The sequence below is a fragment of the Mobula hypostoma genome, chromosome 2 (genome assembly GCF_963921235.1).
Source record: "Mobula hypostoma chromosome 2, sMobHyp1.1, whole genome shotgun sequence".
Lineage (NCBI taxonomy): Eukaryota > Metazoa > Chordata > Chondrichthyes > Myliobatiformes > Myliobatidae > Mobula > Mobula hypostoma.
This window is the reverse complement of record NC_086098.1, coordinates 83,283,793-83,306,130: the sequence shown is the minus strand read 5'-3', so window position 1 is coordinate 83,306,130 and position 22,338 is coordinate 83,283,793. Positions and strand designations below refer to the sequence as shown.

At 39.5% G+C, this 22,338-nt stretch overlaps 1 protein-coding gene across 6 annotated transcripts in view; it reads left to right on the top strand.

Moving 5' to 3' along the window:
* The window catches only part of disc1 (DISC1 scaffold protein), a 208,166-nt gene that overhangs the window by 100,953 nt on the left and 84,875 nt on the right, over positions 1-22,338 (top strand). For 4 of the 6 annotated variants that reach the window (XR_010016778.1, XR_010016777.1, XR_010016779.1 and 1 more), the window contains exons 10-12: positions 4,876-4,936; positions 5,605-5,863; positions 9,749-9,793. Coding sequence is in view for 2 of the 6 variants with exons in the window: in XM_063039416.1 (XP_062895486.1) it covers positions 4,876-4,936; positions 5,605-5,863; positions 9,749-9,793 (365 nt within the window). In the remaining 4 variants the exon portion in view is untranslated. Of the gene's footprint in view, positions 1-4,875; positions 4,937-5,604; positions 5,864-9,748; positions 9,794-17,283; positions 17,406-22,338 lie in introns of all 6 variants that reach the window. The other 2 variants (XR_010016776.1, XM_063039422.1) reach the window with 1 other exon arrangement.

Here is a 22,338-nt window from a genome sequence, read left to right as displayed (position 1 = left end):
CACACTCAGGTTGGAGGAGCAACACCTTATATTCTGTCTGTGTAGCCTCCAACCTGATGACATGAACATCGATTTCTCAAACTTCTGGTAATGCCCCAGACCCCTTCACCATTTCCCATTTCCATTCCCTTCTCTCACCTTATCTCCTTACCTGCCCATCACCTCCCTCTGGTGCTCCTTCTTCTTCCCTTTCTTCCATCGCCTTCTGTGCTCTCTTGTCAGATTCTCCCCTTCTTCAGCCCTTCATCTCTTTAACCAATCAACTTCCCAGGTCTTTATTTCACCACTCCCCCTTCACCTACTACCTTGTATTTCTTCCTCCCCTCCCCACCTTCTTACTATGACTTCTCATCTTTTTTCTCCAGACCTGATGAAGGGTCTCCGTGTAAAACATCGATGTTTACTATTTTCCATAAATGCTACCTGGCCCGCTGAGTTCCTCCAGCATTTTGTGTGTGTTGCTTGGATGTTCAACATCTGCAGATTTTCTCTTGTTTGTGTTAGATACTAACCAGGCCATGCAGTATCTGGAATGAAAAATAATTCAAATTGACCTTTCATCAGACCTTTTGTTTGATGTTAAGTTGCGGTTACATTTATAGGGTTTCCAAAACAACCAAAATTCAACATACAATCTTTTCATTCCAATTTTATAATTGCAGTGCATAAAATAAAATTAAACAGTTTAGGACTGCACCATGACTGGAACACTGGAGGTTAAAATTAAACTCCATTGTAAGCTAATTATTCTATTTCATTACCAATTGAATCTCCAGATCCATATTCCCTTCAATAATGTCATCTTGTCTTTCTGAAAATATCACTTTGTCTGCTCTTCTGCTTCTTTCCTTTTAATCCTTTGTCACCACCTACTATGATTTTTACAATGGGCCTAGCCATTCTTGTCCATCAACTACTATAAACTTCAGACATCAGACTTTGTTTATTGTCCTTGCCTATCACATCCTATTGATCTATTGCCCCTAACTTCACTGAATTGTATTTGCTCATTGTCTGACAGAATCTTCTCTTTACAATTGATGCTGTTGTATTTAATTTATCTGGCTCTTGCAGAGAAGTATTGGTTTTCAAGCTTTATTTCATCAGAAAAGCAGAGACAAAGCTGTGCAGCGTGCTTTGTGAAGACATGCAGCCACTCAAGATGAAAGTGACACTGGCGATAACATTCAAATTCACAATGATCTTTAACAGTTTTGCTTTGAACTCATTTTTAATTCTAGAGCGTTAGTGGGGAAAGTCAGTCTGCACAGGGCAGATAACTAATACCTTGGAAAACAATTTGCATAACACTCCCTTGGAAATAATAGACCACAATATAGAACTCTTTTGAACATCAGCATTTTAAAAGCCTAAGGATTAATTGATGATGTGGTTAATTGTTTCCATTTATCCTATAAGTAGGTATGTCATAAATGTGAATTACTGTTCACTCATTATCAATCCTTCTGACACTTTTTCATAAATGTGTAGAAGCTCACTTTAGAGTTAGATAGGTAACAAAACTTCAAATACAATGTAACATGTAGAAAGTGCTGGAGAAACAGTCGACGTTTCGGGCCAAGACCCTTCATCAGGACACGGCCTGAAACATTGACTTTTTAATTCCTTTCCTTAGATGCTGCCTGAACTGCTGAGTTCCTCCACCAATCTGTATGTTTTCTCTGTATGAATCTCTTGTTCAAATACAATGTTAATTTTGGGATGTTAAGCATGGGAATAAAACCTCTGAGTTGGAAAAATAATTAATGTTTATTCAATATTAAGCATTAATATCTCTAGGATTTCTTGTTGCAGTCTCTGAGATGAGATTGAAATTTGTTATCAGTCAAGTATTTGAGAGTAGTTCATTATCTATGCTGAGTTCTTGGAAACAAGTAACCCCTTTAACTCTGTTCTGTGCACTGAGATTAATCTGTTTTCATCTGCTACTACTTTGCAAGATTTCAGGTAGTCTATCTTGATATTTATTCCCTTCAGTGAAGTTGGAGGTTTAGTGCATTGATGTGGATCTCGGCAACATCATACTGTATAGTTTAACCTACCCCTGACTCAGTCTGTTTGTATATCTTGTGGTAGATTCCATTACAAAAACAAAAGTACTAAAGCTCTCAGAAATGACAGTCTCCATTCAAGAAGATATATTTTTCCAGAAGAGAGTGAAGTTTCAGATAGCGCTTTGTACAACAGCAATGTAAACATAAAGATCAAGATCAGGTTTTTTATCTTGGACTTTTGTTGTGAAATTTGGTTTGCTCAGCAGTTCAGTACAATACATAAACATTGCTATAAGCTACAATAAAAAGTACTGTAGATAAAAAATAAATAGTGCTAAAAGAGAGAAAAATAGTAAGGTAATATTCATGGGTACATGGATTGTTCAGAAAATTGAAAGTAAAGGAGAAAAAGCTGTTCCTAAAAGCTAGCATTATTTCTTCTTCTGTCAGCAGTATTTCACTGGTACAGCACAACTACTTGTTCCAAGGCTGCGTGTGGATATTCTGTTCTCTGGATTTTGAAGATAAATGATGCAGTGAAAGAACTGAAAATCTTAAAAAGCAGCAGATACTGGAAATCTGAAATGTTAATAAAAAATGCTGGAAACATTCATGGTTATGTAAGAAGTTAGATGGACCAGCAGATATTCCTGCCGGTCCATTTAACCGCTTATGTAACCATGATATCTTTTGCATCTCAATGTCTCACCAGGAGTTAAAATCTCAATTACAAATAAAACTTCGAGAAATTCCAGTTAAATTAGAATCAATAAATGATCCACCACTTCTGCCTTGAATTGAAGTTGCTTGGTCAAGTTGTCAAGCTACCTTGTATCACTGGAAAACATTTTCCCATTTAAGAAGAGGAAACTGATTTTATTGTCAATGTAGACTATTTTTCTCTAGCTAGGTACTTAACAATTTTCTTGAACCAACTCCAGTTCCTGCTGCAAAATTATGGTCTACATTATGCTGTGCATCTTTACAATATTTTTGGGTCTCTTCTGAATAGCTAGCATGGATTTATTGTAAAGTCTTCAAGATAGCATTATATTCTTTTCGCTGATTATAATATCATTTCTTCATTTTTTTTGGGATGCAGCCATCACTGGTAAGACCTTTTCTTTTTGGTCCATCCATAATTGTTCTTGCAAAGGTGGTTGTGTCATTTGAACTGTGTCATTTTGTTGAGAGTCCTTGGAGAACAAATGCATATTGCTTTGCTGAATGACTGTCAGTTCTCAGCTTTTACTTGCTTCCCCTTTTAATCCTTTTGGAGTCATAGAGGGGTATAGCATAGAAACAAACCCTTTAAGACACTAGCATCAAGCATTCATTTTTTTCATGAATTTTACACTAACTCATTGTATTCTCTCTCTGTTCCCATTAAATACACCCCCTAGATTTTAAATCTCCCATTGCATGCAAATTTCAATAACCAATTAGCCTACCCATCTGTATGTTTTTCTAATGTGGGATGATACCGCGGTACCTAGAAGAAGCCTTTACAGTCATGGGGAGAACATGCAAACTCCATCTGAGACTAAGATTGACTGTGGGTGACGTTCCTCCTGGTTCATCCACGGCTTTTGGTTTGGGAATGTACAGTAAGTCTTTGGAGGCACACACTCATCCACACAGGTTTTAATGAAGTCCTTAACGACTGCAGCACACTCATCCAGGTTCAAAGATGAATCCCTGAATACAGTCCAGTCCACCGATTCAAAGCAGTCCTGTAGGTGCTCCTGTGCTTCCCTTGTCCAAACCTCCTTGGTCCTCACTACAGGTGCTGCAGTCTTTGGTCTCTGCCTATACTCAGGGAGTAGAAGTACAGCCAGATGATCAGACTTCCCGAAGTGAGGGCATGGAATAGCACAGCAGGCATTCTTGATGGTGGTGTAGCAGTGTATTGTTTCCTCTGGTATTGCAAGTGATCTGTTGATGGTAATTGCTTAGTGATTTTTTTCAGACTGTCCTTGTTAAAATATCTCAAAATGATTATGAAGGTGTTCCGGTGCACTGTTTTGTGTGTGTTGATCCCATTGCTCAGATTATCAAAAGCCTGATTGAGATTGGCCTGAGTTGGAATGTATACTACTACCAAAATGACCCCAGGGAACTCTTGTGGTAGGTAAAAAGGATGACACTTCACTGCTAGATATTCCAGGTCTGGCGAGCAAAATTGGGACAGCACAGATATATTTGTGCACCGAGGAGAGTTGATCGTGAGGCATACTCCTCCACCTCTGCTTTTGAGAGACTCTATAGATCTATCCTGATGGTGTATGGTAAACCCGTCAATCTGAATTACTGCATCCGGTATGGAAGGGGTTAACCAGGATTCTGTGAAACAAAGGGCGCACACGGTCCTAATGTCTCTCTGATTCAGCACCCTATCTCTGAGATCATCGATTTTATTCACCAGAGACTGCACGTTTGCCAGCAAGATACTCAGTATTAAAACCCTGTTTCCTTAAACACACTTGTATCCCCGACCTGTAATCACGTTTCCTACATGAACCCTTACGTCCACCATCAGTGTTGTTTCTGTCAATTTTAAGCAGCGATATTTCATTTAAATGCATTAGGACATCTTTGTTGACTGTACTGACCTTGGAAGCAGTTGTGCTTTTCAGCTGTATCAGGCTGAAACAAGAATATTTAATCATATCCATTGAGAGTACTGCTGCTATTCGAGTCGCTCTTAGGCGCCCCAGAAGTCAACTGTAGTGATTCTTGCTATGAATCATTATTGCCTGCTTTGAGTCAACAAATAAAACTACTCTGTATTATTAGTAGTTTGCCAAGGATCTATTAAATGCCAATAAATATTATATGTATACTTTGTTTTCAATTGCAGAGAATGACCAGAGAGAAAACATTATTAAATATATGGGAGTCTTGGAAGACAAACTTCATAGGTAAGGCTTTATATCAGATATTTGAATACATTTTCAGACTGAAGTTTAGATTTAAACACATTTTTATTTCTGCCATCTACATTTATTCCATATTCACAGTAAAAATCTAAATTTAACTATTTTTATACACTTGCAATTGACAGCCGAATTAAGTTGAATTGTGAAACTGAACAGAAATTGTAAAATGTCTTTGACATTCAGGAACATTTAAAAGATATTTTAACAGATCTTAACACAACACATGCTCGGTTTTTGAAACAAATAGCTAGTATGGAATAATCAGTTATTTCCATCTAGTGTAATGAATGGGAAAACATTCCTTTTGCAGAGCACATAAGTGATGAGATATCATAAAAAAGAATATTGTTAATATTAAATAGTTGTTAAAATCTTCTGCAGTAGTACAAGCTCATGTTTTTGAATACTTCAGCTTACTTCATTTTCAACAGAAATTTATGTATATTTTTTAAGAAGTGGTTGTTTTAGTATATCATTTAACTGATTAAATAAGCAGAATTTGACTTGATTATTTTGAACAATAAGTAGATCATTTGCAGATTCTGAAGTATGTTTGTAATGTACAATTTTGATGAGAGAAAACTGAATAATTTATTTAAACAATAATAGAAGAAGATTTTTTCCAACCTCTAACTTGGTTTTTGTTTCAGTTGTAGAACCCATTTATTTGAGAAAGTGTGGGAAGCAGACTTAGAGACCTGTCAACTCTTTATTAGCGGTTTGCGCTTGAAGGAGTCCAGTTACAGTGCATGTGAGAGAGAAGAGTACAAAGCAGGAGATAATGATGAAGCCATTGAAGATTCATGTTCAGATATTAAAGAAATGGGAGATTATTTCTGTCCAAGTAAACAAGATTGGCATACAATACAGTTCTTTGGTCCTGAACAAAAAGAAACTGATTCAAGTGAGGTAACTAGTGTTCTCTGTATTCTATTTGATATTTTGTTGACAGTTGACAATATGGTGCTCCTGTTACATTCAGTAAAAGATGATCAATTTAAGAGCAGGAAATTTACCAGAAATCTGTTCCTTACCCTTGCTTGGAAATCTGGTCCTTAACAGTTCCCTTGTATTTGTGGGTATGCTGACTAATTACTGATGTATGATTGTTTCATTAAACAATTTTTGATAGTTTCCCCAAAAGAAATTTGTTTCAAATTCTCAATGCGTGTCTTGCTTTGCAGAATTTTTTCATCTAGTTTTAAAACAGCATAATGTATAGATTACGTGCACACATTCTATTTTAATTCCAAATTTACTACTTACATACTTACTGTTTGTTACTTATGCATAAAGAATGGTTTGACTTGTTGCATAACTTCAAAGAAAAGGCCAAGAATGATTGAACTTTTAATGTGTGTTTTTGTTCATTAGCTATATACTCAGACTAAGGAGAAATAGAATCACATATCAGATTAGTATCTTTTCTTGGATAAAAACATGATTTTCAATGACCTTTAAAACAAGGGAATCGACTGATGGCATTGTGTTGGTGTATATGTGAAAGGAGCAGGATAATGTTTTGAGTGAATTCCAGTAGTGAAATTTATGCTCATATTTTGCTTTTTTATTTTGAAGCAAAATTATTTAAAAGAAGAAATTTATAGTTATTTTCAGAATAATCTTAATTGAATTGCCTTTTACAGAAATTATATGTGTATGTAAGTTTTGATTACTACCTTAGCTCAAAGCCAACTTTTCAAGCACCAATCAGATTGGAATGTTTCAAATTTGCTTACCTGAAATTAAATGCATCTCTACCCATTTGTTGGAAGCACTGAATGAAAAGCTAAGGAGGTAACAAATATCATTGGAAACTTTAAATCAGTTACTCACCTTTAGAAAAATGCATATCCACATACTTCACCACTAAGTGTCTGAAAATGTATTCACCCCAAAGAATGAAAACAAAATATTGGAATGCAGGTTAGTTAATTGTTTACTCTAAGTTACCCTCCAGTGCTGACGTGGCAAAGAGGATTAAAGGGAAGTTGATGGCCAATGTAGAGAGAATAGATTAAAAGGATAATAAAAGGGGGAATGGAATAAATAGATTGATCCCAAAGGAAATTACAGTGTCACACTAGCATTACAAGTGGACAGATATAAATATTAGAAGAGAAGTAAGAAAGAATAAAAATAAGTTATCTCAAACAGTAAATGGGGTGGGGGGGGGGTGGAATCATCACTTACCCAATTATTGGTTGACTCATTATAGAGCCTAATGGCCAAGGGTGAGAATGACCTCATATAGCGCTCTTTGGAGCAGCGCAGTTGTCTTAGTCTATTACTAAAAATACTCCTCTGGTCAGCCAAGGTGGCATGCAGAGCTGGAAACTTACCAGAAATCTGTTCCCTAACCTTGCTTTAACAGACTTGGGGGTTGAAAATACATAATAGATGAAAGGGAAATATATTCGTGAGTATTTAATTCTTGTTTAGAAGCTTCAGGAAACAAATTCATGAAAATAGCACACAAATCAAATTGAGAGAACAAAAAGGTAGTAATTTAGGGGTTTTTTTAATACAAAGCTTGCTCTTTCTTACTATCATTTGGCCTTAACAGTCACATACTTACGGATACTGATTGCAGTGTTTCAATGGTAAACCCAACCATCTTCCTCAGGCACAAGTTAGTCAAATGACAAGTCCCCCTAGAGACACCTCCTTATATACCCTCTGGCCCATGCCCTGTTCACTTGAGTGGGTATATAAGGAGGTGTGTCTAGGAGACTTGTCATTTGACTAGCTTGTGCCTGAGGAAGATGGGTGGGTTTACCATTGAAACGTTGCAATCAGTTTCTGTTAGAATGTGACTGTTAAGGCCAAAGGATAGTATGGATAGATTTGATAACCAGTCACAAAGCTTCCGTGGTCAAAGCTTGCTCTTATTTTGCATTTGCTACTCTTGCTACTTTTGTCTTTTTTTTTGGCTACTTTAATAAATAAAATAACATGAACTAATTTTGTGTCCATATGGCATACTTAAAAATAACTCACTTTCAAAGTAGTCCTAAAAGAGAGCAAAGATTCTGAATTCCCAGTGGTTCAGCAGTGGTTCCCAGTTCCTGCACTCCCTTTCAACTCACTGGCCTATAATTTATTATAATAATATGGGGCATCTAAAATATGTTAAAAGTATGTTATGGTATTAATATGAATAATATCTAATAGTACAGAAAATTTGCCAGTCTGGCACCAGCGAAGTTTCAAGGTTACTAGCTTATCAGAGCTTTGTTGTGTATGTCTTTGGAAAGCAACACTTATTGCATTTTAGCTAAAATGGGGTTTATATGTGTTTGACTATAGTCCTTTCTCTTCTTTCTACTGACTTAATTAACAGCCTTGCTCATATTATGCACTATTGCATGCCAATTCTCAGTTTGCATTTTGCATGAAGGTTAGCAGCTTTGTAATTGAATCTAATTTTGATTCTTCTCTTGAACTTATTTAGAAGTATATGATAAATACCTGAAACTTGCTTTTTAACTTCCTGACCTCTTTCTATGCCCTGCATGCTGTGCAGTTTACCTTTTCTATCCCTTTGAAGGAGACGCTGACCTTCCCAGTAACCTACTAGATTCCAAATCAGTGAAGGTGAGAAACAGTCAAAGGTAATACAAATACTATCCAGTATTTTTGTAGTAGACTGCTGTCTTTAAAATGGATTATGAATTTGTGTTATTTTATAAATTTGGAGGATATCTGATTCTGCACTTCCAGTGGAGAAACAATATGTTAGAAGCATTGACTGGAAATTGATATAGAATAATTTGATATGTCTCTGACTCCAGTCAGTCACCTCACCTTATGTACATACACACATACACTCCTGAACCTTGTTTCATTTTACGTATATGTAATTAGTGTATATAAATTATCTTATGTTTTTGTATTTATTGTGTTTTATTGTGTTCTTTATCTTATTATGTGTTTTTATATATATATGCTGCATCTGATCTGAAGTAACAATTATTTCGTTATCCTTTACATTTGTGTACTGGAATTGAGATTAAATAATCACGAATCTTGAATCTACAAGTGTTTGCCCCTCTGGTCTTTGCCCATTTTTATTAAAAGTGATAAGCTTGTTAGAAAGGATAGTTAGCCACTGTACATAATGTTATTGATTCTATTGAGACTGTTAATGTTATTGACTGATTAGACTATTCAATATGAGTTATATTTTCTGAAAATGTATAAAAGGATGTCACTATTAAAGTGAAGGAATATCTCCCTAATAAATGCTATAGGTTTGGGAAGTATTCAGACCTGAACAAATTAAGAAGGAATTGTAAAGCAGATGTACTTTAGTTTTATTGAACATAATAGGTAAATACAATGTGGAAAGCTACATTCTGGGAATTCACCCATTAATTACATTGCTTCATAGATTTTATCAACTTGTTGTTCTGTTATAGTTTAGAAAAATTATCTGAAAATCTCTCATGCATTCTGCCATTAGTGATTTGAGCATAAAATGATGTTGATAGTTTTATCTGCCACAGAATGAAATTTAATGGATTTCATTACCACAACCGTTGCAAAACAAAATTAATTTGTCATGTGGGGATAAAATTGTTGTTCTTCATGATATTCACTATTTTATATGTACTACTTACAGAGATTCTAAGCTTACCATGCCTTTCCTTTGGCTATTCTTGCACTCACGTTAAATTTGGTATCTTGTTTTCCTTATCAGTCTTATAGATACAGATTGTTTGATGATAGCTCATATGAACTAGTTTCAGTGCCTTCAATGTGCTCATAATATTTTATCTGTTCATTTCTTAGGTATCAGTGAAATGTTTTCTCAGCATCAAAGGTTCGCAGTCAAAGGTGAGTATTTAGAATCTAAATTTCTAGTGTTTGTGTGTGACCAGCACAAACAAAGGCTTGTACAGTTTCACCTTGTGTACTCCTGCCTTTTCCCAGTACCCTTTGCTGTCTTTCCTATATATGGAGCAATAGCTTCATATTTTAAATTTAAGATCTGGCGCAGTTCCAGTATGTAGTCTTGTCTCTTAAAGTTAGTTAAAGTCTGTCCTGAGCCTTATAGGCTCATCAGGCCGGTGCTTATGCCAGTTTCCATGGCATGAAGCGACTGAAACTATGAGACTCTTCCCCCCCCCCCCCGGGATAGGACGCCAGTCTATCGCGAGGTTAACCCCCAGCATTTTGCTGGTACTCATTTTCAGCTGGGTGGACTGGAGCAGTGTGTGGTTAAGTGCCTTGCTCAAGGACCAAAGACACAACAGGCTGCCTCAGCTGGGGCTGGAACTCACAACCTTCAGATCGTTAGTCCAACGCCCCAATCACTTGGCCACGTGCCACACTCTTGTCTCTTATAGATCCAAATATAGCTCATTTTCAGTAGTGATCCCACTAAAAGCTACTATCAACAATTTATTCAAAAATAAATCTTAACAATTATAAAAAGAACCACTTCCCATCTAAATACTGCATCAATTATGAATGTGAATGATCAGAAATGGTCTTCTGCAGTTAAGTAAGTGATGGGAAGCAGACTAAAGGGTGTCTTCCCCCTTCTTGAAGAAGAAAGAAGGGTCTCAGCCTAAAACGTTGACTGTTTGTTCATTTCCATATGTGCTCAGTTCTTCTAGCATTTTGTGTGTGTTGCTTGGATTTTCTCATGTTTGTGAATAAACATGTCCTTTGCCTTCATAACTATCTGCTGCAGTTGCTCTGCAATTTGAAAGAACCGTTCCAGAATCATCAGTGTTAGAAGATGACAACCAGAGCATTCATTATTTCCATACCCAGCTCTTTTAAAATTAAGTAATCATGCATGCCAAAGAATGTACAGCAAAGAATGATGAAGGCAAATAATATGCAAGGGGATGACAAGACAATCTTGCTGCAACTGTACGTGGTTTTGGAGAGGAGTACAGGAAAACTGTGCAGTTTTGGTCTCTGTATCTAAGGAGGGTCAAGCTTACCTTGGATGTGGTGTAACAATCTCAAACATGAACTCATTCCATCTCTTCATAAATACCACCTAATTGATCAAGCACTTCTAAGCATGTATTTTATTTCTCTTACTTCTAATGTTTGCAGGATTGATTTATTACATAAGAGCTAGAATAAAGTCAGTCTATTGGCGTTTAAGGAGTGGATGTTATGGAAATATTAAAGATACCGTGAGGAACAAACAAGCTTTATGCTGGAGGGCTACTTTCAATAGCTGGAGAGCCTTGAACTGATAGCATAGCATAGTCAAGACAAAGAGAAATTTCTTCACTGAAAAAGCTATGAATTTAAAACTGTTTACTCGAGGGCACAGTAGATGCCAGGTGATCAAACCTATACAAAACTGAGATTGATGTATTTTTGGACACTTCTGTACTGAGAATGACCAACACTATCAGATTATACTTCAAAATATTGAACTGCGGCATTTTTCATTCAGTTACCGGCACAAGTCGTATGGTCATCAAGAGAGCTTGTACGAACCTTTTATTTTTGAATAACATTTTGCATGTGTTCTCCTAATTTTAATATAGAAACAGAAAAACCTACCCCACAGTACAGGCCCTTTGGCCCACAAGGCTGTGCTGAACATGTCCTTGCCTTAGAAATGATCCAGGGTTACCCATAGCCCTCTATTTTTCTAAGCTCCATGTACCTATCCAGGAGTTCCTTAAAAGATCCTATCATATCTGCCTCCACCACCGTCATCGGCAACCCATTCCACGCACTCACCACTCTCTGCTTTAAAAAAAACACTTGCTCCAACATCTCCTCTGTACCTACTTCCAAGATCTGTGCTTAATGCCCCAAGTCATAACCTTAAAAAGTTAGCTCAATTTGATATTCACCTTTTACCAGGTTCACATAGCAATAAACCTATTTTAACAAAATTACACTATAGAAGTAAACTAATCTGCAGAGAGATAGCAGGCAACTGCAGGAAACATAAAGTTGTGGTGGTAGGGGATTTTAATTTTCCATATATTGATTGGGTCTCCCATACTGTTAGGGGTCTAGATGGTTTAGAGTTTGTAAAATGTGTTCAGGAAAGTTTTCTAAATCAATATATAGAGGGACCAACGAGAGAGGATGCAATATTGGATCTCCTGTTAGGAAACGAGTTAGGACAAGTGACAGAAGTCTGTGTAGGGGAGCACTTTCGTTCCAGTGATCATAACACCATTAATTTCTACTTGATCATGGACAAGGATAGATATGGTCCTAGGGTTGGGGTTCTTAACTGGAAGAAGGCCACATTTGAAGAAATGAGAAAGAATCTAAAAAGCGTGGATTGGGACAGGTTGTTCTCTGGCATGGATGTGATTGGTAGGTGGGAAGCCTTCAAAGCAGAAATTTTGAGAGTGCAGAATTTGTATGTTCCTGTCAGGATTAAAGGCAAGGTGAATAGGAATAAGGAACCTTGGTTCTCAAGGGATATTGCAACTCTGATAAAGAAGAAGAGGGAGTTGTATGACGTGTATAGGAAGCAGGGAGTAAATAAGGTGCTTGAGGAGTATAAGAAGTGCAAGAAAATACTTAAGAAAGTAATCAGGAGGGCTAAAAGAAGACATGAGGTTGCCTTGGCAGTCAAAGTGAAGGATAATCCAACGAGCTTTTACAGGTATATTAAGAGCAAAAGGATTATAAGGGATAAAATTGGTCCTCTTGAAGATCAGAGTGGTTGGCTATGTGCGGAACCAAAGGAAATGGGGGAGATCTTAAATAGGGTTTTTGCGTCTGTATTTACTAAGGAAACTGGCATGAAGTCTATGGAATTAAGAGAAACAAGTAGTGAGATCATGGAAACTGTACAGATCGAAAAGGAGGAGGTCCTTGCTGTCTTGAGGAAAATTAAAGTGGATAAATCCCTGGGACCTGACAGGATGTTCCCTCAGACCTTGAAGGAGACTAGTGTTGAAATTGCAGGGGCCCTGGCAGAAATATTTAAAATGTCGCTGTCTACAGGTGAGGTGCCGGAGGATTGGAGAGTGGCTCATGTTGTTCCGTTGTTTAAAAAAGGATCGAAAAGTAATCCAGGAAATTATAGGCCAGTAAGTGTAACGTTGGTAGTAGATAAATTATTGGAGGGAGTACTAAGAGACAGAATCTACAAGCATTTGGATAGACTGGGACTTATTAGGGAGAGTCAACATGGCTTTGTGCGTGGTAGGTCATGTTTGACCGATCTATTGGACTTTTTCGAGGAGGTTACCAGGAAAGTGGATGAAGGGAAGGCAGTGGATATTGTCTACATGGACTTCAGTAAGGCCTTTGACAAGGTCCCGCATGGGAGGTTAGTTAGGAAAATTCAGTCGCTAGGTATGCATGGAGAGGTGGTAATTGAATTAGACATTGGCTCAATGGAAGAAGCCAGAGAGTGATGGTAGAGAATTGCTTCTCTGAGTGGAGGCCTGTGACTAGTGATGTGCCACAGGGATCAGTGCTGGGTCCATTGTTATTTGTCATCTATATCAATGATCTGGATGATAATGTGGTAAATTGGATCAGCAAGTTTGCTGATGATACAAAGATTGGAGGTGTAGTAGACAGTGAGGAAGGTTTTCAGAGCCTGCAGAGGGACTTGGACCAGCTGGAAAACTGGGCTAAAAAATGGCAGATGGAGTTTAATACTGACAAGTGTGAGGTATTGCACGTTGGAAGGACAAACCAACGTAGAACATACAGGGTTAATGGTAAGGCACTGAGGAGTGCAGTGGAACAGAGGGATCTGGGAATACAGATACAAAATTCCCTAAAAGTGGCGTCACAGGTAGATAGGATCGTAAAGAGAACTTTTGGTACATTGGCCTTTATTAATCAAAGTATTGAGTATAAGAGCTGGGATGTTATGATGACGTTGTATAAGGCATTGGTGAGGCTGAATCTGGAGTATTGTGTTCAGTTTTGGTCACCAAATTACAGGAAGGATATAAATAAGGTTGAAAGAGTGCAGAGAAGGTTTACAAGGACGTTGCTGGGACTTGAGAAACTCAGTTACGAGAAAGGTTGAATAGGTTGGGACTTTATTCCCTGGAGCGCAGAAGAATGAGGGGAGATTTGATAGAGGTATATAAAATTATGATGGGTATAGGTAGAGTGAATGCAAGCAGGCTTTTTCCACTGAGGCAAGGGGAGAAAAAAACCAGAGGGCATGGGTTTAGGGTGAGGGGGGAAAAGTTTAAAGGGAACATTACGGGGGGCTTCTTCACACAGAGAGTGGTGGGAGTATGGAATGAGCTGCCAGATGAGGTGGTAAATGTGGGTTCTTTTTTAACATTTAAGAATAAATTGGACAGATACATGGATGGGAGGTGTATGGAGGGATATGGTCCGTGTGCAGGTCAGTGGGACTAGGCAGAAAATGGTTCGGCACAGCCAAGAAGGGCCAAAAGGCCTGTTTCTGTGCTGTAGTTTCTATGGTTTCTATGGTAATAAATATGAAACAGCAATCAAGAAAAGCTTGGTTATACTAAAGAAAAATAAAAGAATTATGTTTGATTATATTTCAGCAACTTCTCATAGTTTGCACAATCTCACAGATGCAAGAAGATCAATAGACAGTGCTGAGGTTCAAATTGTTCTTTGTGTCATGCACACAGCAACAAAAGTCTTCTGTGAAAATGCACTTTCCAAACAATGTAGTCTCAGAATAGTTATTGAGGAATGATTGTCATTTAGCTCTTGCAGTTCCTAGCCCCTCAAAAAATCTCAATGTGTGCATGTTTTTGATACATCTCAGCTATAGGGTACCTTGTCAAACACTAAGTGAGACCAGTTGCTCAGACTAAGTGCACAGCCTTCCCAGCATGGAAGTGTGAAGTTATCCTCAAAATGTCTACTAAATTACTTTAATGCTCAACCTCCTTATTTGTAGTAGTCTATATTAGCAGCCACTTTCATCAGTTACAAATTTCATGTCGTTACATCTCCAACTGATGATGAGAAAAAAAAACCCTTTAAAGATTCCTTGAATGCACAGCCTCATGACAGAACTCCAGACCAAAGAAATCTAATACCTTATGCTGGGTTCAGATCAAATATAAATGCTATCGATCCTCAGACCTAGGTCAGACTGGCTTTGTACTTTATAGCTCAGCACCAAGTACTTGGTCACTTTGCAGGTACTATATAGCAATTTTTCCTGGGATGTGGACTGCTTTCAAAGCAAGTGTATCCAGCTAGAAGTATGAAATAGAAATATAGAAATATGAGTCCCTGAAAGAGTCTGTAAGATGTTAGGATATGTGACTTGGACTATGGAGGCGTAGGGATGGAAAACCAGAGAATTTGACTTAAAGAGGAAAGAGCAAAGGGAAAAGGAAACTGAACTGGCCACTGCAAACTGCCCATAGTGCACATGGGTGGTAGAAGAATCAGGTTGGGTTGATGGGAATGGCAGACAGAATGGACTGCAAAGAGATAAATGACAGAAATGGATTACTGTGAAAGCTGGCACATTTGTGGGTTAAATGGCCTCCATCAATGTTCTGAGTGCATCCCTTTGATAACGGTGATCAGCTCCAAAGCATTTGGCTTCCTATAAAAGTCCTGGACTGAAGACGTCAAAGATGGCCCATTCAAATTGACTGTCTCTCAATTAATCCACAAAGTAATGCAAGTTTAGTCATGGAAATCACTGTTGGTCTTAGCACTGGCATAACAGAGGTTGCAGCCTCACTATCATTGAATATCTCTGATAGATTTAGCAATAGAGCAAAAAACAATAGTTTTCACAATTTAAGCCAAAGGTAAAACTTAATCTTAAATTCATGGAAGGTTTGATTATTTGGGTGATATTATTTCCCAACACATTGACAATTTCAACTGTATTTATTTCATCTGCAAATGGAGGTCATGTCAGTGTAATACACAATTAGCTCTAGGAACAAGAGGTGTCAAAGAACAATGGTTACTAACAATACATAATTCTCTTTAGGGACAAGAGATTACAAAGAACATACTAACGGACATAATTAGATCATTTGCTCCCAGTGTGGCCTCCTCTACATCAATGAGACCTATTTCCATGATGATGCCACTCTCACACTGGAGAAGCAACACCTTATATTCTGTCTGGGTAACCTTTAACACTATGGCAAAAGTATTGTTTTTTCCACGTTCCATTAATTTCTGCTTCCTCCCCCTTCCTTCTTTCTCTGTCTCCCATTCTGGTGCTCCCCTCTTACCCTTTTTCTTCTCGCAACCTGCCCATCATCTCCCCCAGTTCCCTCCTACTTCAGCCTTCCCGTGGTCCATTCCCATTTATCCCATGGTCCATTCTTCTCTATCTGATTCCTCCTTCTTCAGCCTTCTATCTCATTCACCTATCACCTCCCACTTTCTCACTTCATCCCCCCCTCCTCCACCCACCCACTTTCCCACTCATCAGGTTTTACGTATGACCTGCCAGCTTGTACTCCTCCTACATTCTTATTCTGGCTTATCCTCCCTTCATTTCCCATCCTGATGAAGGGTCTCAACCTGAAATTCAACTGTTTATTCCTCTCCATAGATGCTGCCTGACCTGCTAAGTTCTTCCAGCATTTTGTATGTGTTGCTCTTAAATTTTCTTTTCGGGCCCAGATGACCCTGACAGTCTCGCAGGTGAAGTATCATCTCACCTAACAGGACTGTTTGAGGCCCTGATTGGTGGTGAGGGAGGATGTATTGGGGCAAGTGTCACACTTGTCCAGTTTATAGGGATAAGTGCCAGGAGGGAAATCAGTGAGGATGCTTCCTGGCATGCTGAGTTCCTCCAGCATTTTGTGTGTTTTGGTCTTTATTGCTGCCCAGTCCCAGCAATGTCCCACGCTTACTGTGTTGGCAGGGATTCCCTCACACCATCATCTCCTGACCAGTATGCTACAGCACTGAACAGCAGCACCTCCCTCCACCTCCAAGTTACACAGCACCATCCATCAGAAGCAACCTCTCCACACTGTACCAGTCGAGGGAGGATAGAAATTTACACCAACTGCCAGGCAAAACTGCACACAGCAGCCAGAGAACCTATCATTTTTAAAATACAAGTGATAGATATGAGTATTTGGGCTGGAAGACCAAGAGCACTATAATGAATCAGCCCTGTGTGCAACAATACTGAGCCAAGTACCAATACACAAGGGACTCCACTCCTACATCTGAACTATTGCCAGTAAGACTACATAATCAGCCATAATCACTTCTGCAAGCCTCTCCATCATGACAAACAGTAAATAGACAAAAATATTATAGAGCAGAGGCAATTTTAAAGTTTGCATTTTTTATATGCTTCAAAGAGCACTTGTATAAGTAATCCAGTATGTTCAGGGTGTTGTTTTCTGGGGTTTTTTTTGCAGGTTGCCTGTAAAGGTTCTGCATTGAAAATAGAAGAACAATGTGAAAATATTAGTGACAAGCTGGTACATTTGGAAGAGCAGCTGCAAGTGGCAATAAACAATCAGGATGACAGTCTTACTCATATCCTTTCATGTTGGAATTGCAGATCTTACTTAAGGCTTTGCAGCAAGTGGTTACCAGTCTTTGATCCTGTTGGAGGTATTAAATTTGCAAGATTTTAAAGTCTTTTGAAATTGTATTTGCCGGGAGTAGCTTCTTCCAAGCTTAATGGAGTTTTGTCCAAAGAGAAATTTTTAAATTGCAGTTTGTATTTCTAGTTGAAGAACAATAGGGCGTAGCAAACTATGTATGCGTTCCAGATCACAACCTTATCTATATTTTTCCTTCATTGTCATTGTATTGCTCTGACTATGAAATAAGGACTTTGTTTAACGTGACTCTCTGATGGTAGTGAGTATATATTTGGAAGTAGTTGAGGCTGGTACAACAATATTAATTAAGAATCACTTGAATGGGTATGTGGAAGGTTTGGAGGTTTTAGGCATATGGGCAGAATGCAGGAAATCGTAAGTTCAAAGTTCAAGTTAAATTTATTATCAAAGTACATATGTGTCACCATATACAACCTTGAGATTCGTTTTCTTGCAGTCATTCACAGTAAATACAAGAAACACAATAGAACCAATGAAAGACTACACCCAACAGGATGGACAAACAACCAATGTGTAAAAGACAACAAACTGTGCAAATACAAAAAGAAAAAATAATAATAAATAAGCAATAAATATCAGGAACATGAGATGAAGAGTCCTTGAAAGTAAGTCCATATCTTATGGGAACAGTTCAGTGATGGGAAGTTGAGTGAAGTTAATGCCCTCTGGTTCAAAAGTCTGATAGCTGAAGAGTAATAGATGTTCCTGTGTGTGTGTGTGGTGTAGGTGGTGTGGGTTCTGAGGCTAGTGGCTGAGCACCATGGTCATCATGGACACGTTGTGTTAAGTGGCCTGTATCTGCACTGAATTGCTCTATGACCTTATGGCTAATGAGTTATTCTGTGTAATTAATTAAATTTATTGAATAAATGCCAACGGTATAGTCCTTGCGGAGATGAATACTCACTTTCAGTTATGATCGTGCATAATTGGATAGGTACAGAATAGATATAGTAGTTCACAACTCAGCAGAAGATGAGTACATTATCATAATCTAACCTTGAAGCCTGATCAGTGCATAGGAATTTGATATTTGTGCTATCACAGCAACGTTGTTGACAGAACGGCAGAACTAGCAAAATTTTGGAATAAATTCTTCAACCATGAGATGGAGTTTATAAAGGAAGAGGTGGTATTACAATACTAGTGAAAAGCTCATTATTGCAGAAAAAAGGAAAGGTAACCTGTGAAGAAGCCAAAACAGGTAATGACTCAGGTAGGGTATAGTACAGGCATAATTAAAGTCAGTAAGGGATAGAGGAGCATATATGTAGACAAATCATAGATAATATAAAAATAATTATTGTCAGAGGAGATTTCATTTTTTCAAATATGAATTGGGATCACCTGGATCCACTCCATCACAGTAGTCACTCTTCAGTCAATTCAATTTCCATCAACACACATAAAAGTTGCTGGTGAACGCAGCAGGCCAGGCAGCATCTCTAGGAAGATGTACAGTTGACGTTTTGGGCCGAGACCCTTCGTCAGGACTAACTGAAAGAAGAGCTAGTAAGAGATTTGAAAGTGGGAGAGGGAGGGGGAGATCTGAAATGATAGGAGAAGACAGGAGGGGGAGGGATGGAGCCAAGAGGTGGACAGTTGATTGGCAAAAGGGATATGAGAGGATCATGGGACAGGAGGCCTAGGGAGAAAGAAAAGGGGGAGGGGGGAAACAGAGGATGGGCAAGGGGTATAGTCAGAGGGACAGAGGGAGAAAAAGGAGAGAGGGAAAAAGAATGTATATAAATAAATAACGGATGGGGTACGAGGGGGAGGTGGGGCATTAGCAGAAGTTTGAGAAGTCAATGTTCATGCCATCAGGTTGGAGGCTACCCAGATGGAGTATAAGGTGTTGTTCCTCCAACCTGAGTGTGGCTTCATCTTTACAGTAGAGGAGGCTGTGGATAGACGTATCAGAATGGGAATGAGACGTGGAATTAAAATGTGTGGCCACTGGAAGATCCTGCTTTCTCTGGTGGACAGAGCGTAGGTGTTCAGCAAAATGGTCTCCCAATCTGCGTCGGGTTTCGCCAATATCTCCGTCTGGGTAGCCTCCAACCTGATGGCATGAACTGTAAAGTTGAAGCCACACTCAGGTTGGAGGAACAACACCTTACATTCCACCTGGGTAGCCTCCAACCTGATAGCATGAACATTGACTTCTCAAACTTTGGCTAATGCCCCACCTCCCCCTTGTACCCCATCCATTATTTATTTATATATGCACATTTTTTTTCTCTCTTTCCTTTTTCTCCCTCTGTCCCCCTCACTATACCCTTTGCCCATCTTCTGTTTTTCCCCCCCTCCCCCTTTTCTTTCTCCCTAGGCCTCCTGTCCCATGATCCTCTCATATCCCTTTTGCCAATCACCTGTCCAGCTCTTGGCTCCATCCCTCCCCCTCCTGTCTTCTCCTATCATTTTGAATCTCCCCCTCCCCCTCCCACTTTCAAATCTGTTACTAGCTCTTCTTTCAGTTAGTCCTGTCGAAGGGTCTCGGCCCGAAACGTCGACTGTACCTCTTCCTAGAAATGCTGCCTGGCCTGCTGCATTCACAGCAACTTTTATGTGTGTTGCTTGAAATTCCAGCATCTGCAGATTTCCTCGTGTTTGTAAATTCAATTTCCATTATGGGATATGAAGAAATAGATATAATGATAGCAGTGCTACTGAAGACTAGTGCTTCAGAACTAGCTGTGCCTTTGGGTGAGCTGGCATCTAACCCAGCGATGTGGATAATTGCCCAATTAAGCCCGAGTCACAAAAGCAGTTAAGATCCAAATCAGTTAACTATTGCATGGTCAGCTTACACCTAACGATCTGTATTAGTGAGGTATAATATTGTTGATAGTTCTGTAACTTGCTCACAGATAATTAGGTTAGCTTTTGTCTGGACCACGAACTCTAGATCTCATTTTAGCCTTGGTGCATTGAGGAATCCTGGAACAAAACATGTTAACACACATGAAGAAGGAGTGAACACCAAGGGATGGAGAGGTGCAGTTGACGTTTCAGGCTGAGACCCTTCGTCCTGACGAAGGGTCTCGGCCTGAAACGTCGACTGCACCTCTTCCTACAGATGCTGCCTGGCCTGCTGCGTTCACCAGCAACTTTGATGTGTGTTGCTTGAATTTCCAGCATCTGCAGAATTCCTGTTGTTTACCAAGGGATGGAGTCATATTTTGCACAAAAGGTGATTATGTTGTTGCAGTTCAGTCATTCCACCCCCGGGACATTATTGCAGGAGTTTTGTTTTACTTATTTAGAGATACAGCACAGAACAGGCCCTTCCGGCCCAGCAACCCACCTATTTAACACTACCCTAATCACAGGACAGTTTACAATGACCAACTAACCTGCTAACTGGTACGCCTTTGGACTGTGGGAGGAAACCCACATGGTTTACAGGTAGAACTTACAAACTCCTTACTTCCTGTCCAGGAGCGGCCTTGTCGAGGGAAGTGCGAGTCTTTGGCTCAGGAGTCTTCGGCGAGGAGGCTGAGAGTAGAGACTACGCCACAGTTGGAGAGGGTGAGAAGTGGAGAAGAGATGACCGCTAGGCTGATTGAGTGTGCTGCGTGCATGATATGGGAGGTCAGGGACACTGATAGTGCCTCTGGATCCTACACCTGCGGAAAATGTGTCCAGATTCAGCTTCTGAAGGACCATGTTGCAGCAGTGGAGAGGCAACTGGATGACGTTAGGTTAATCCTGGAGAACGAGAGTTTTCTGGACAGGACCTACAGTGAGGTCGTTACACCCAGGATACAGGAAGGGAGAAGGAGGACGACGATAAGCAAGGAAAAGATGCTTGAAGTACAGGAGACCCCGGGAGATGTGCCTCTCGTAAACAGGTTCTCTCTCTTGGAAGCTGTCAGGACCGAAGACAGTGCCAGTCTGAGAGGCGGATGGGTCTGCGAGTCAACAATTGGCGCTGAGGCAAAGTCGAGGAGACAGACATCAGGCAGAGTCGTGGTAGTAGGGGACTCCATAGAGAGAGGTACAGAAAGGGGTTTCTGTGGCAACAGGTGAGATTTAAGGATGGTGTGTTGCCTCCCTGGTGCCGGGATCCAGGATGTCACGGACCGATTGCAGGGAATCCTCAAGAGTGAAGCTGAGCATCCGGAAGTGGTGGTGCATATCGGCACAAATGACGTGGAGAAGAAGAGGAAAGACATCCTACAGCGTGACTTCAGAGAACTCAGAAGAAGGCTGAAAAGCAGGACTTCCAGGGTGGTTATCTCCGGTTTGCTTCCAGTTCCCCGTGCTGGAGTGGTCAAGAACAGGGAGATAATGGATCTGAACGTGTGGCTGAAGAACTAGTGCAAGAAGCAAGGATTTACATTCTTGGACCACTGGGGTATGTTTTGGGGTAAGGATGAATTGTACAAAAGGGACGAGTTACACCTTAATAAGTGGGGCACCAGCATTCTGGCAGCCAGGTTTGCCTCTGCAACACGGGTGTGTTTAAACTAAGTAGTGGGGGGAGGGGACGAACTGGAAACGTAAGGATGGAGATAAAGGGGAAGTGAGAATAAGAAAAGTTAAGAATGACAGCAGAATCAACAGAGCTGAAAGCTCAAGAAGGGATCGTACAGTATGGCCAAGTGAAATAGGAACTGATATGGGAGGTGAGGGGAGTAATGAATTAAAAGTATTGTATATGAATGCACGGAGTATAAGAAATAAAGTGGATGAGCTTGAGGCACAGTTGGAAATTGGTAAGTATGATGTTGTGGGAATAATAGAGACACGGCTTCAAGTGGACAGGGCCTGGGAAATGAATATTCAAGGTATACGTCCTATCGAAAGGACAGACTGATGGGCAGAGGGGGTGGAGTG